At 42.3% G+C, this 16,316-nt stretch overlaps 1 protein-coding gene across 1 annotated transcript in view; it reads left to right on the top strand.

Annotated features, from left to right (window-relative positions):
- KDM3B (lysine demethylase 3B) overlaps positions 1 to 16,316 on the top strand; it is an 88,391-nt gene that overhangs the window by 27,581 nt on the left and 44,494 nt on the right. Inside the window, exons 4-8 of the mRNA XM_055286085.1 lie at positions 1,570 to 1,675; positions 3,417 to 3,541; positions 5,352 to 5,426; positions 9,838 to 10,437; positions 14,913 to 16,161. Of these exons, the coding sequence (XP_055142060.1) occupies positions 1,570 to 1,675; positions 3,417 to 3,541; positions 5,352 to 5,426; positions 9,838 to 10,437; positions 14,913 to 16,161 (2,155 nt within the window). The remainder of the gene's footprint in view (positions 1 to 1,569; positions 1,676 to 3,416; positions 3,542 to 5,351; positions 5,427 to 9,837; positions 10,438 to 14,912; positions 16,162 to 16,316) is intronic.

The raw sequence follows: 16,316 nt of genomic DNA, 5'->3' as shown, positions 1-16,316 counted from the left end.
CCTCCACCTCCCGGTCTCAAGTGATTCTTGTGCCTCAGCCTCCCAACTAGCTTGGGATCAAAGGCACATGCTATCACACCTGGCTAATTTTTGTAGTCTTAGTAGAGACGGGGTTTCGCCATGTTGCCCAGGCTGGTCTCAAACTCCTGGCCTCAAGTGATCCACCCGCCCTGCCCTCCCAAAGTGCTGAGATTACAGGCGTGAGCTGCCGTACCCAACCTCCCTGTGCATTTTAAAGTTTTTCTGCTCCCTTGAAAAGTGCTTTTGGTGGCTGAGGCTTCTTTCTTCTACACAGCCCCACCCTACCTTAAAACCACCCAAGACTTAAGACCACAATACTGAGTCCCTTCAGAAGAGGTGGCTTCGGCCAGGCGCTGTGTCTCACGCCTGTAATCCCAGCACTTTAGGAGGCAGAGACGGGCGGATCATGAGGTCAGGAGATCGAGACCATCCTGGCTAAAACAGTGAAACCCTGTCTCTACTAAAATACAAAAAAATTAGCCGGGCGTGGGAGGCTGAGGCAGGAGAATGGCGTGAACCTGGGAGGTGGAGCTTGCAGTGAGCCGAGATCACGCCACTGCACTCCAGCCTGGGCGACTGAGTGATACTCCGTCTCAAGAAAAAAAGAAAAAAAAAAAAAAGCAGAGGTGGCTTTTCTGAGGTGGCTGTTTCTGTAACTTGAGTCCGAGGAGGCCTATTCATTATTGACATCCAGGAGTTTGGACTGGTTCCAAGTAGCATGAAGTATCGTAGTTACAAAGAAAAGGGACAAGTTAATAGTTAAAACAAACCAGCGTCTGAGTTATAGTTTCAGAATTTAGGGAAATATATTTATTTCTCACTTGTAAGGGTTGCTGTCTGCAGGAAGAAAATTAGGAGACTCCTAAGAGTTTTACTCTCTTACTGAGACAGACCAGAACAGTTATTTCCTAAACTGTCTTCTGTGAGATGTTAATGATGATTTCTTTGTTGATATGTCTTCCTCGCTCGTTAGGCCTCATTCCCTCTCAGCAACCTTGCTTTATTCATATTTATAATCCTAGTGCTTTATGAGATAGCACTTAGTAAATGTTGGATAAATACTGAAATAAGCAAAAAGATTTACAGGGAATAAAATGTTTTATGGTCAGATAAGTATGAGAAACACTGGCCTAATTAAGTTTCTTTCCTGTAAGAGGCTATTGTATGTAGAAAGATATGTAATATTTCCTAATCCTAATTGATCCTTGCATTCTTAATTTTTGCAGAACATCTCATGAGACTAGAGTTCTTCTCTTTTTTGTTGTTCAAGAGACAGGGTCTTGTTCTGTCACCTAGGCTGGAATGCAATGGCGCAGCCATAGCTCACTGCAGCCTCAGACTCCTGGGTTCAAGCGATCGTCCTGCCTTGGCCTCCCAAAGTACTAAGATTACAGGCATGATCACCACGCCTAGCCTGAGACTAAGGTTCTATAAATATTGTTTGGCAAATGTTGATATACAGCTCCTTAGGATATGATTTTTCTCAGCTGATTAGATGTTTGCTATTCATTTTAACATTCAGTTGTTTTCTTCTTTTATCTTTACCAGATGGGAACAGATAGCCAAAACCAGATTCTTTTGGAACATGCTGCACTGAGAGAAACAGTTAATGCTTTGATCAGTGACCAAAAGCTACAAGAGATATTCAGCCGAGGTAAGAACGGATAGTCTTCTGTCCCTGAGCTCTGATTCAGGTGAATGATAACTGTTGAGTGATAGTATGGAATCCAATGCAACCTTATACATTTGTACTTATCTCCTTTTTGTGGGCAGAGTCAGATGCCACATGAAAGATAATAATTATTATTTATTAAAAAATAGTAAAAATAAAGAGTATCTCCAGTTAGCTGGATCTCTAGAATAGAGATCTCATTCTCTCTCCATCACTCACTCGTCTTATGGAGGTGTCTGTAACAGAGGTGAGACTCTGTGTTATTCTGTCTAAGGTCCGTCCATCCCCTTAAAGATGCTCTTAGAACAAAAACAGGATCTCATTCAGACCAGTGTTTCTGGTTCATTCTGCATTTCATAATATACAGTTTTATTGTGAGTTGAGTTTTAGTTTTTTTTATTTCTTAAATATTGCCATGTACTATTCAGTGTTAAGGCATTGGGGATATAGCAATGAATTAGAAAATCTTTGCTTTTTTAACTTAAAATCTGCAAGTTTCTCAAGAACTAAAAACTTAACACCAACAAATAACACCTTAGAGTGCAAGGTATAAAATAATGTGTTCACAGACTCATTCACGTTAAAAGCATGTTGTTTTTAAGAATGAAAAAATTATTAGCTTTCAAGTTCAGATACAAGTTTTGCCCAAGATTCTACACAAAAGGTAAACTATTGGCTTCATTTATGTCGTACATTCACTCACCTTCCTTTCTTGATCTCATAATAATCATTATTTTCAGGGAAATAGTTTCCTTGTTTCTCTTTTGTCAAAATAAATCTAAACAGGTAAAGGTAGAAAAACTGACCTATTGGGGAAGGAAGGTGTCAGGATAAAATGATGTTAAATAATCAAGGAAAGATATGGCAGAAGAAAGAATATGAGGAAAATTGGTAGCAGAAAAGAAAATTGAGTGGACAGGAGAGGTAGGGAGATTATATATATAATGTATAGAAAAGTTACGGAAGCTTAATTTTAGCTCTGAGAGAGAATCTAAAATTGGTAATGATTTAGCTATATAGTCTCAAATGTACAAGGATATGTGGGAGAGAGAAACTGTCCTTAGAGGATAGCTTAAATTGCAGGGTAACGTTACCTGCTGATAAAGTAATATATTTGAAACTCTGCGTTCCTAGGAAGACAGGTGCTATATTTATATTTGTTCAGCCTGTTATTAGTGAAGAAGGCTGGAAACTTCATAAATTGAACTCTTCATCCATTGTTATTGAAAGTCAGATACCAGAATGTAAACGGTCATATATAAATATAACATAACATAACCCAACACAACATAACATAACATAACATAACAGCACTTTCAACTTAGGGGCCTCCCACTTTTTTCATGTACATGTAGTTAGATACATGTCAGGTATCTAACTACATTTTCATACTACCATAGTTTTTTATTTGGAAGTTTCCTTTCCCTTCCTATAATACTTTCAGAACTAGAAGATTGAGGCAAGGGGGAGTTGGAGGGCTGGGAAATTCTAAGGAATTTCCAAATAAATGAAGAATTTACAAAGACCACTGGAAGAAACCATTCAGGTTTTGTTTTTAAATTGCTGAGTAGGGTAAATCTGGAATTGCTCATTTGTTCAGTTCTATAAAAGGGGACCAAAAGTGCCAAATATTTACATTATCTAATTTTCCTTTGGCTTTTAGAAACAATTATGAAATATAGCTTAGCCAAAAATATTCAATACTGACTGATCTCCCTTTTAGGTCCCTACAGTGTTCAAGGTCACAGGGTCAAAGTGTATCAGCCAGAGGGGGAAGAAGGGTGGCTCTATGGTGTTGTGAGCCATCAAGACTCCATCACTCGTCTTATGGAGGTGTCTGTAACTGAGGTGAGACTCTGTATTATTCTGTCTAAGATCCATCCATCCCCTTAAAGAGGATGGTTTAGATAGGCGAGCACTTCATTATGTGTAAGATGACTTGGGTTTCATCCCTGGCTCTATTACTTAATAGTTGTATAACCCCTAGAAAGGCTATTGAATTTTCTTAACTTCACTGTTCTCATCTATAAACTAGAGGTAAATATGTAAACCCCCACTGACCTTACAACACTGTTTTGGGTCCTGAGATAAAGTATCTGAAAGTGCTTTGAAATCTGTAAAACAATATATAAATGTATGATAGTATTATTATATTCATAAAGGTTAGTAGTTGGAGTGCAGTGGTACGATCACAGCTCACTGCAACCTTTGCCTCTTGGGCTCAAGCAGTTCTCCCACCTCACCCTCTGGAGTAGCTGGCACTACAGGTATGTGCCACCTACACCTAGCTAATTTTTCTATTTTTTGTAGAGAAGGAGTCTTGCTTTGTTGCCTGGCTGGTCTCAAACTCCTGAGCTCAAGTGATCCACCCACCTCAGCCTCCCAAAGTGTTGGGATTACAGGCATGAACCACTGCACCCAGCCAGAATATTCATATATTGTATTTATTTATATGATATATATGAGTTATATGATATATAATTTATATGATATATATGATATAATTTATATGCTCTATAATTATATAAGTCACACTTTAGTAACAAATAGGATCATATAGTACATATAGTATATAATTTACCTTTTTTACTTAATTGTATATAATGAGCATTTTTGTATGTAAATGTAAAGATCTGTCTCATCCTTTAAAATAGATGCATTCTTTTCTACTACATAGATATATCATGACTAATCTAAAATTGATAGACATTTAAATCATTGCCAATATTTTCACTAATACATATAATGTCACTGTGAACATCCTTGAACATCTTTTTACATTATTTATTGGAATACATTTATATGTATAATTGCTAGGTCAAAGAATATGCACAATAAATTTGACATTTTCTATCAAATTGCCCCCTACTGAGTTTTTATTCTTTAATAGTAGAATGATTCTTTTTTAAAGAGTCTCACTGTGTTGCCCAGGCTGGTCTCGAACTCCTGGTCCTCCTGCCTCAGCCTCCCAAAGTGCTGCGGTTACAGGCATGATCCACCATGCCCAGCCTGGAGTGATTTTTTTTTTTTGTTTGTTTGAGACAGAGTTTTGCTTTTGTTGCCCAAGCTGGAGTGCAATGGCACGATCTCGGCTCACTGCAACCTCTGTGGTTCAAGCAATTCTCCTGCCTCAGCCTCCTGAGTCACTGAGATACAGACACGCCACCACACCCGGCTAATTTTTTGTATTTTTAGTAGAAACGGGGTTTCACCATGTTGGCCAGTCTGGTCTTGAACTGCTGACCTCAGGTGATCCACCCACCTTGGCCTCCCAAAATGCTGAGATTACAGACATGAACCACCACACCCAGCCCTAGAATGATTCTTTTAATGATTATTGGTTCTGAAGGTTTTTTGTTTCATGCTATACAGAATAGGACGGTTTTAGAGATACAGGATTCAGAATTAACATCGCTAAAAGACACACTTGGACATGAATTCACTTCTTTCATTCATTCGCTTAACAAATATTTGAATGCTTACCATATTCTAGACCTGTTGTAGCAGTAAATGAGACAGTAGAGATCTCTGCTGTCATGGAGCTTTCATTCTAGTAGGTGAGTCGAATCAATAAAGAGATAATTACATTGATTAGGAAATTACATAATTATGTCTTTATGGACAAGGCATTAAATATCTTTTTCCCCTCCTACTGTAGAGTGGTGAAATCAAATCGGTAGATCCCAGACTAATCCATGTGATGCTGATGGATAATTCAACGCCTCAAAGCGAGGTACAGTAATGGACTGCGTTTCTGAGCAGACTCATGAGCTTGCATTATCTTGCTGTGTGTAGATCCCTTATATATGTGTTTTCCATGGATGCCTTTTGAGTTGTTCAGCTTTAGCCACTGTACATTTTTTTGCTCTCTCCACAGTCTGTCTAATTAAGGGGGAATATCTCAAGAAAGAGACCTAGTTTGAGCAAACCCTTTTAATCATGACTATGTTCCCTAGTTCTTTTAAAGTGCAAGGCTGGTTTCTTCCTATATTCTGTCAGGACAGGTATATTTGAAAGATATAGTAGTCAGTTAAAAGTGCAATAAGCAGTAGTAATACTCGTGATCTACCAAGTAACAAGAAGTGAAGGATAAACTACGTCCACTTTTTTTTTTTTTTTTCCCCATTCGGTGGCAGTGAGCTCCAAGGGAGTCTGAAATTCTGTATTCCCAAGTAGAATCAATTCAAGCTGGTACTCAGTTCAGTGCTCAGCCCACAGTGGATTGGTTACTCCATAATTGTTATGAACCAGCCCAACTCTTGGTTTATTCAGAATTAATATAGCCCAAAAAAAGATACATTAAAGCTCTCTGGGCCAGGCTCAGTGGCTCACGCCTGTAATCCCGGCACTTTGGGAGGCCGAGGCAGGCGGATCACCTGAGGTCGGGAATTCAAGACCAGCCTGGCCAACGTGGTGAAACCCTGTCTCTACAAAAATACAAAAAAAAATTAGCCAGGCATGATGGTGGGTGCCTGTAATCCCAGCTACTCAGGAGGCTGAGGTGGGAGAATCGCTAGAACCTGGGACGTGGAGGTTGCAATGAACTGAGATCGCACCATTGCATTCCAGCCTGGGCGATAGAGCAAGACTCCGTCTCAAAAAAATAAGTAAATAAATAAAAAACCTCTGCCTGAACCAATCGAGTAATTCTGTGTGAATTTCCTTCAGTTGACCAGCTGTCCACATATTCCTCACAGTATCTTAGCACCTCTGTAATATTGCTGTCTTTGCCACTCCTGCTAAGTATATAGTCTTTCCTCATCTTTATCCAGTCATTCTTGACTTCCTAAAACAAGATCAGAATAGGAAAAGAAAAAAAATTTTTTTTTGAGACAGGGTCTCGCTATCTTGCCCAGTCTGGTCTCAAACTCCCACCTAAGCCTCCCAAAGTGCTGGGATGACAGGCATGAGCCACTGCATCTGGCCAGGGTTAAATTTAAAAACTGTTTACTACATGTAATATTACCACAAACAGAGTAAGTCTCTTGACTGTGTTTGCATGCCGAAAACACCTGCTACTTTGATCGTGTATTGGTCCCCTTTTTTGTTCCTTTCCTTATTTCATTCCTTCATTAAGCATATATTGTATGCCAGGTACTGTTCAGCTGGCCAAATATAACTGGGGAGTACCGGTCTCAATGCTGTAGGCTGCTTACTCACATATGAGTAGCTCACTGTAAGTAGGACTTACATATAAGTTGTTTAGGGACTGGTAGTAGGTTGCTGTGAGCCAGGCTCTGCAAGTTGGCTGGATGACTTACAGGTGGGATGTTTGTTTTTGTTTTTTTTTTTTTTTTGAGACGGAGTCTTGCTCTGTCGCCCATGCTGGAGTGCAGTGGGGTGATCTTGGCTCACTGCAACCTCCGCCTCCCGGGTTCAAGTGATTCTTCTGTCTCAGCCTCCTGAGTAGCTGGGACTACAGGCGCACACCACCATGCCCAGCTAATTTTTGCATTTTTAGTAGAGACAGGGTTTTACCATATTGACCAGGCTGGTGTCAAACTGCTGACCTCGCGATCTGCCCACCTTGGCCGGGTTTACAGGCGCGAACCACCATGCCTGGTGATCTTTGGTTTTTAGCAGCAGATGTTGGTTCTTCCTTTTTTGGTATTAACATGATATTACTGTTTTCTTTGCTAGCAAAGTCTGATTATTTTTTATAGTTCTGCCAAGTTTTATAGTAACCCTTTTTAGAGATCCATGATCACCTCATCTTTAAGTATGGATGAATGAACAAGAAAGAACAGAGTTCACTGATTGTGATTTACAAGAGTGAAAACTGGGTGGTGATAGAGATTGAAGAAAGAATTTAAAAGCTTTTAAAAATCAAAAGAGGCCGAGGCAGGTGGATCACCTGAGGTCAGAGTTTGAGAACAGCCGGGCCAACGTGATGAAACCCTGTCTCTACTAAAAAATACAAAAATTAACTGGGCGTAGTGGCGGGCACCTGTAATCCCAGCTACTTGGGAGGCTGAGGCAAGAAAATTGCTTGAACACAGTAGGCGGAGGTTGCAGTGAGCTGAGATTGCGCTATTGCACTCCAGCCTGGGTGACAAGAGCAAAACTCCGTCTCAAAAAAAAATCAAAGAAGGAAAAAATCAAGGCCGGGCGCGGTGGCTCACGCCTGTAATCCCAACACTTTGGGAGGCCGAGGCGGGTGGATCACGAGGTCAGGAGATCGAGACCATGGTGAAACCCTGTCTCTACTAAAAATACAAAAAAAAATTAGCTGGGCGCGGTGGCAGGCACCTGTAGTCCCAGCTACTTGGGAGGCTGAGGTAGGAGAATGGCATGAACCCAGGAGGCAGAGCTTGTGGTGAGCCGAGATCGTGCCACTGCACTCCATCCTGGGTGACAGAGCAAGACTCCGTCTTAAAAAAAAAAAAAAAAAAAAATCAAAAGAAAACAACATTTAGCAAACAGATAAAGTTCTTGAATGAAAGGTTTAGAGGCTGGGCGTGGTGGCTCATACCCGTAATCCCAGCACTTTGGGAGGCCGAGGTGGGCAGATCACCTGAGGTCAGGAGTTTGAGACCAGCCTGGCCAACATGGCGAAACCTCGTCTCTACTAAAAAAATACAAAAATTAGGCCAGGCGCAGTGGCTCACACTTGTAATTCCGGCACTTTGGGAGGCTGAGGTGGGTAGATTACTTGAGGTCAGGAGTTTGAGACCAACCTGGCCAACATGGTGAAACCCTGTCTCTACCAAAAATACAAAAAATTAGCCAGGCATGGTGGCAGGTGCCTGTAGTCCCAGCTACTCGGGAGGCTGAGTCAGGAGAATCGTTTGAGCCCAGTAGGCGGAGGTTGTCGTGAGCTGAAATCACGCCATTGCACTCCAGCCTGCACAACAAGAGCGAAATTCTGTCTCAAAAAAAAAAAAAAAAAGCCGAGTGTGGTGGCACACTCCTGTAGTCCCAGCTACTGGGGAGGCTGAGGCAAGACAATCACTTGAACCCATTAGGTGGAGGTTGCAGTGAGCTGAGATTGTGCCACTGCACTCCAGCCTGGGCAACAGAGCGAGACTCCATCTCAGAAAAAAAAAAAAAAAGGAAAGAAAGGTTTAGAAACGTAGATAATATTATCAAAAGTATAGGGAAACAAAAGTTAATCTTGAGCTTTGCTTAACAGTTTTTTGTTTTGTTTTGTTTTGTTTTTTTGACAAGGAGTTTCCTTCTTGTTGCCCAGGCTGGAATGCAGTGGCACAATCTCGGCTCACTGCAGCCTTCCCCTCCCAGGTTCAAGCAATTCTCCTGCATCAGCCTCCCCAGTAGCTGGGATTACAGGCATGCACCACCATGCCTGGCTGATTTTGTATTTTTAGTAGAGACGGGGTTTCACCATGTTGGCCAGGCTGGTCTCGAACTCCTGACCTCAGGTGGATCCACCCACCTCAGCCTCCCAAAGTGCTGGGGTTACAGGCATGAGCCAACACGCCAGGCCTCCCGGGTTCAAGCGATTCCCTTGCGTAAGCCTCCGGAGTTACTGGGACTATAGGCATGCGCCACCACACCCGGCTAATTTTTTATATTTTAGTAGAGATGGGGTTTCACCATGTTGGCCAGGATGGTCTCAATCTCCTGACCTTGTGATCTGCCCGCCTCGGCCTCCCAAAGTGCTGGGGTTACAGGCGTGAGCCACTGTGCCCAGCCCAGGTTCACTTTTCCTTTGGTCACAGGCTCACAAACTTTGGTTTAGTGACTTCTGGTTAGAGAAGATTTCCTATTTCAGTACTTAAAATGCAAGTTTCTTCCAAGCAAGGAGATAAATATGTAATAAAGTGAGTTATTTCATCAAGGGGTAAATGGGCTCCCAGCCTAGCTTTAGCACTCTATTTTGTAAAAGAAACTCAACAAATTGTTAAAACCCTCAGAGAAGTCCATTTAAGGAAGTGTAATATGTTTTATTTAAGAGAAAGTTTGCCAAGTGAGTTAACCTCTAGTAACTATTATCTTGAATGTGTGTGTAAATTGAGTCATAGAAAGATTAGAGCTTTTAACAAAGGCGATGTTTTAGAACTGACATTGGAACTTGGCAGTCTATGCCTGCTTTGTCTGCTTCTAGAGATGGGAAAGAGCTAATGGTGTATGGTATTCACAGGATGAAAGTTTCCTTGTAATCTTTTTTGAATTTTGTTTTGTAGGGGGGTACGTTAAAAGCAGTAAAATCTTCCAAAGGAAAGAAGAAAAGAGAAAGCATAGAGGGGAAAGATGGCCGGAGGAGGAAAAGTGCTTCGGACTCTGGGTGTGACCCTGCATCAAAGAAATTAAAAGGAGACAGGGGTGAAGTAGACAGTAATGGGAGCGATGGAGGTGAGGCAAGCCGAGGGCCCTGGAAAGGAGGGAATGCCAGTGGAGAGCCAGGGCTGGATCAGAGAACCAAGCAGCCACCATCTACATTTGTCCCCCAGATTAACCGCAACATTCGCTTTGCCACTTACACCAAAGAAAACGGCAGGACTCTGGTGGTGCAGGATGAGCCTGTAGGTGGGGACACACCTGCATCTTTCACTCCATATTCTACAGCCACAGGTCAGACACCTTTGGCCCCAGAGGTGGGTGGAGCCGAAAACAAAGAGGCAGGAAAAACACTGGAACAAGTTGGCCAGGGCATAGTGGCTTCCGCAGCTGTGGTCACTACCGCCAGCTCCACCCCAAACACAGTGAGGATCTCAGACACTGGCCTTGCAGCAGGGACTGTGCCAGAAAAACAGAAAGGCAGCCGGTCGCAGGCCTCGGGAGAGGTGAGTTACTTCAGGGGCAGATTTGCAAGATTTGGGTTTACTCTTTTGCCCTCCTTTATTGCTAACATTAAAAAACATTCAAGTGCCCCAGGGAAGGAGTATTTCTGAGATGTGCTTAAATTATACTCTGTGGAAGGCCTTTACTGTTCATTGCGCAAATGTGTATATTTTAGTAACTTTATCAGCTCTTAAAAGGCACCAGAAAAAAAAAAAAAAAAAAAAAAAAAAAGGCACCAGAACAATTGGGTGAATCAAAAACTGATGATATAACCTAATTTAAAGACATGTTAAAGTAGATCTGGTGGGGAATGTTTTAAATTCAATTATCTATTTAGTTCACGTTGTGGTCAAGCCTCTACTAGGCCTATAAGAGGTGAGGTTAATGAATTACAGTATTGGTAATAGTGAATACTATAATTAAGGCTATGTGTGCAAGCTACCATTACCCTGTTTTCAATTCATCATTTTCTATGATATTTTCCCTTGAGGCTGAGTTAATTTCCATCATTTGATATGGCCGTGAAAGGTTTTTTCTCCCTAACTTCATCTTTGTAAGCCTTACCTGGAAAATTTGATGGATTTCATCACAACAGTATCTGATTTCCTTTGTTCTTTTTCTGATATGCATATATTGTTGCTAAAATGGAACCTCTGTTAAATGTAAGTTAATATCAAGTTGTCTCCCTAATCCAATATATATATATATATATATCAGTATAATATATTCTGTATATCAGTATAATATGTATCAGTATAATATATTCTTTTTGACTAATTTTGGTCACCAAAATACGATTTATGGTGCTAGTCATCTTTTTTTTTCCCAAACAGCTATTAACTCAAGCTAAAATATGAAATACAGAGATGAAATGCTTAATGATTTTTAAAAATTATATATAGGAAACTACTGTGTGCTGAGTACTGTATATTATATGTAAGGAATTGAAACTCCTATTTGAAGGAGCTCACATCCTAAAACAGAATCATTTCAGATATAACAATGCCAAACAAAACATGACAAACATGACTTCTTTTCCTCCCCAACAAGTGCAGATTGTTAATCCCTAGTGTGCAGGGATAGGGAGGGAGATGAAATATCCACACAGAAGAGGAGAAGGCCTGTAAATGCAAATTTCACACTGTTGATGGTTTGTCCTGTTAGTTGACCAGCATTCCCAAGATAACCAGGTGAGGATCTTATATGGGTTTCCAGTGTAAATCATCATAGTGTCTGAATTATTTAAAAACAACTTCATGTTGGCCAGGCACAGTGGCTCACGCCTGTAATCCCAGCACTTTGGGAGGCTGAGGCGGGCGGATCGCAAGGTCAGGAGATCAAGACCATCCTGGCTAACACGGTGAAACCCCGTCTCTACTAAAAATACAAAAAATTAGCTGGGCGTGGCGGCGTGCACCTGTAGTCCCAGCTACTTGGGAGGCTGAGGCAGGAAGATGGTGTGAACCCAGGAGGCGGAGCTTGCAGTGAGCCGAGATTGCGCCACTGCACTCCAGCCTGGGCAACAGAGCAAGACTCTGTCTCAAAAAAACAAAACAAAACAAACAAAAAAAAGACTCCATGTCAAAGGCAGTGTGAATGTAAATGGAGCTTACAAAATAGACCAGGTTTTACATGCTATGAAAGAGATCCATTGAATGCTGCTACTCTTAGAGTAGCAAAGCCGAATATATGAAATTCAGATTCAAAGAATATTTTCTTTTAAACAGGTTGGGGAAATTTCTCTGACTATAACAGTCATGTTGCTGTGTTTCTGTTTGGTTCTTCTTCTAGGATATGATTTAAAAGTATAGAAATGAGCCAGGCATAGTACAGCTCATGCCTGTAATCCCAGCACTTTGGAAGGCCGAGGCGGGCGGATTACGAGGTCAGGAGATCGAGACCATCCTGGCTAACACGGTGAAACCCCATCTCTACTAAAAATACAAAAAGTTAGCTGGGCGTGGTGGCAGGCACCTGTAGTCCCAGCTACTCAGGAGGCTGAGGCAAGAGAATGGCGTGAACCCAGGAGGCAGAGCTTGCAGTGAGCCAAGATTGTGCCACTGCACTCCAGCCTGGGCAACAGAGCGAGACTCTGTCTCAAGAAAAAAAAAAAAAAAAAAAGCTGGGCTTAGTGGCATGTGTCTGTAATCCTAGCTACCCGGGAGGCTGAGGCAGGAGAATCACTTGAACCTGGGAGGCGGAGGTTGCAGTAAGCCAAGATTGTGCCACTGCACTCCAGCCTGGGTGACAGAGTGAGACTCCATCTCAAAAAATAAATAAATAAATGTGTAGAAATGAACGTTTTCATTACTAAAATAAAGACAGCCAACAGGAAACTTCTTGCCCTAAAAACTGGCTTGAGATGTGTTTCTCATCACCTTTTTATACGAAAAGGATTTGGAATTTAATCATTTGAAGGAAAATGAAAGACTGTCCAAATTATTTTTCATTCATCTGTGTATTTATTTTTAAAGGGTAACTTTAGGAGTGAAACATGAGCTACCCATGCTAGTTCCTTGCAGTCATGCAGGTATCAAGGCTCCTGGCCAAATCCTGCCTGTGAAGCAACAGCAGCACCTCAGGGCTGTGTCTGTTCTCTTTTTCTCTGTTGTGGGGAGGGAGTTTAAGTCAATGCTTACTGGTTAGTAGGAAGATAAAGAAAAAAGAAAAGGAGCTTTAATTTTTTAATTCTAAAATACCCTGAGGTAGTCTCTGTGGCAGAGACAGAGGCAAGCCTAGGTGGCCTGCTTGATTCGTATGTCTATGCTACTCCTCAAGGAAAGCCTGAATGTTAACTCCTCTTGTGTATTTAAAGAATAGTTTAATTAAAACTCTCTCCCCTCTTTATAAGAGAATAGCTCTTTTGTTTATCGGGAATCACTTTTTTTTAATTGCAGTAAAATACACATAATGTAAAACTTACGACTTTAAAATGTACAATTCTGTGGCATTTAATACATTTACAGTGTTGTGAAACTATGAAGACTGTCTAGATCCAGAAATTTCATCACCCCAAAAGGAAAACTCCATATCCATTAAGTGGTGATAGAATAATTTTTATTTCCAGTATTTTAAAGTGAATATTAAGGTATATCATCCTCTACTACTTGAAAGTAATCTATGGTTTGCAAGTCAAGTACTAGGATCTGGGTTTTATTAAATTAATAAATATTAAGTTAGGGCCCATACCTACCTATGGGTCTCTTCTCTCTCTCTCTCTCTCTCTCTCTCTCTCTCTCTCTCTGTGTGTGTGTGTGTGTGTGTGTGTGTGTGTCCCTCTCTCTCATCTGTATCTAGGTGCATTAATATATAGCAAAGTCCTTCCTTTTTTTTTTTTTTTTTTTTGACGGAGTCTTGCTCTGTTGCCAGGCTGGAGTGCAGTGGCGTGATCTGGGCTCACTGCAACCTCCGCCTTCTGGGTTCAAGCAATTCTCCTGCCTCAGCCTCCCGAGTAGCTGGGACTACAGGCACGTGCCACCATGCCCGGCTCATCTTTTATATTTTTAGTAGAGACAGGGTTTCACCGTGTTGGCCAGGATGGTCTTGAACTCCAGACCTCGTGATCCGCCCACATCCGCCTCCCAAAGTGCTGGGATTACAGGCATGAGCCACCGCGCCAGGCTCCATTCTTCTTTATACAGTCATTCACAAGCAGAAGTTAACATTTTGAAGGTAAAAGAAGGAAAGGGGAGTGTTCTATTATTTCATTCTTCAGTTATGCTGAAGGCTTTTTTTGGGATATTGTCAGTATATACATTTATCCTCTTTGGATTCTTATTAGATTCTAATTATAACAAAGGTCTTGGTAAATAGCTTGCTTTCTTTAATTTAGCGTCTTTACGTCTAACATTAATTGAAGTAGATACTCAACTTGTAGGTTGACTTGAGCCCATAAATAGATGCCAAAATCCAAAAGGGTCCATGTTGTGGACTTCCAGATTAATAAGGAAAACACTTTTCTTTAATGTGCAGTAGGCTTGTCCTAGGATTAAAGCCACTTTTCATAAAATGGGCAATTTTACAGTAGCCTAAATAAATCAAAACTTTAACAATAGCTCCCAAGGTCATTAAGATATATTAATATTACAGGGGTCACTGTAAAAGCTGATATCTATTCAGGAAGCCTTTTCTCCAGTTCCTTAGAGGAGCTCTCCACTTCCAAATAGATGCCAAAAAGCCTACAAGGCCTTCTAGCACTGTGACAACCAATTGGATAACAACCAAGGGAATTGCAGGATGAATGACATCCTGCTATCTCTGGTTCACCTTGCTAAAGATGCCTTCAGTGTAGTCTGTGGCAGATTTCTTCCCCACTGCTGGTGAACTCCAGTTATAAGAGCAGATCCATGGAATTGTAAAAGAGAAAAGTTGATGGACCCCCAAGAAATGTTGATCTGGTGATAGTGAGGTCCAAGAAAGAGATCATTAGATTGTCATGAGAAGCCAGCATCACTAATTCAGGCTATCTTCCTTTCAGAATTCAAGAAATTCTGTTCTGGCCTCTTCTGGATTTGGAGCACCTCTCCCTAGTTCATCGCAACCTTTGACTTTTGGAAGTGGAAGGAGCCAGTCCAATGGTGTTCTAGCCACAGAGAACAAACCTTTGGGCTTCTCTTTTGGCTGTAGCTCTGCACAAGAGACACAGAAAGACACTGATCTCTCAAAAAACTTGTTTTTTCAATGCATGTCCCAAACTTTACCTACCAGTAACTACTTCACTACTGTTTCAGAGAGTTTGGCTGATGATTCTTCTAGTCGGGACTCATTCAAACAAAGCCTTGAGAGCCTGAGCTCAGGCCTGTGTAAAGGCAGATCCGTTCTTGGAACAGACACTAAGCCAGGCTCTAAGGCTGGCAGCTCTGTGGACCGGAAAGTGCCTGCAGAGTCCATGCCCACCCTCACTCCAGCCTTCCCACGGAGCCTCCTAAATGCCCGTACCCCAGAGAATCATGAAAATCTATTTTTACAGCCCCCCAAATTGTCCCGAGAAGAGCCTTCTAATCCTTTCCTGGCATTTGTGGAGAAAGTTGAACACAGCCCTTTCAGCAGTTTTGCATCTCAGGCATCAGGTAGCTCCTCTTCTGCTACCTCTGTCACCTCCAAGGTGGCACCCAGCTGGCCCGAGTCTCACTCCTCTGCAGATTCGGCATCTTTAGCAAAGAAGAAACCCCTCTTCATTACAACTGACTCCTCCAAGCTAGTATCTGGTGTTCTGGGCTCAGCTCTTACCACTGGGGGCCCAAGCCTCTCTGCCATGGGGAATGGCCGCTCCAGCTCGCCCACCAGCAGCCTCACTCAGCCCATTGAGATGCCAACTCTCTCCTCCAGCCCCACAGAGGAGAGGCCAACTGTGGGGCCTGGGCAGCAGGACAATCCCCTCCTCAAAACCTTTAGTAACGTCTTTGGCAGGCACTCAGGCGGCTTTCTGTCCTCCCCGGCAGATTTTTCACAGGAGAACAAAGCTCCTTTTGAAGCTGTGAAAAGGTTCTCACTGGATGAACGAAGCTTGGCTTGCAGACAAGACTCGGACTCCAGCACCAACAGTGACCTGTCAGATTTGAGTGACTCTGAGGAGCAGCTGCAGGCTAAGACAGGCCTGAAGGGGATTCCAGAGCACCTGATGGGGAAGCTGGGCCCCAATGGGGAGCGCAGTGCTGAGCTGTTGCTGGGCAAAAGCAAAGGGAAGCAGGCCCCCAAGGGCCGGCCTCGGACTGCCCCCCTGAAAGGTGATCCTGCTGGCGCTATATTTGGGCTTTGCTCTGGCAGTGGGCTCAAATGCCTGTTGTGTTCTTGTGCAGCAGAGGCCCTCACTTTGATGGAGAGTTCTGTAATCTCATAGAATTACAGAGCCAAGAGGACCTGGCAGAGGCCCCTCGTCAGG

The sequence above is a fragment of the Symphalangus syndactylus genome, chromosome 7 (genome assembly GCF_028878055.3).
Source record: "Symphalangus syndactylus isolate Jambi chromosome 7, NHGRI_mSymSyn1-v2.1_pri, whole genome shotgun sequence".
Taxonomy (NCBI): Eukaryota; Metazoa; Chordata; class Mammalia; order Primates; family Hylobatidae; genus Symphalangus; species Symphalangus syndactylus.
Note: the sequence above shows the minus strand (reverse complement) of the source record. Positions and strands in the feature narration are given on the sequence as shown.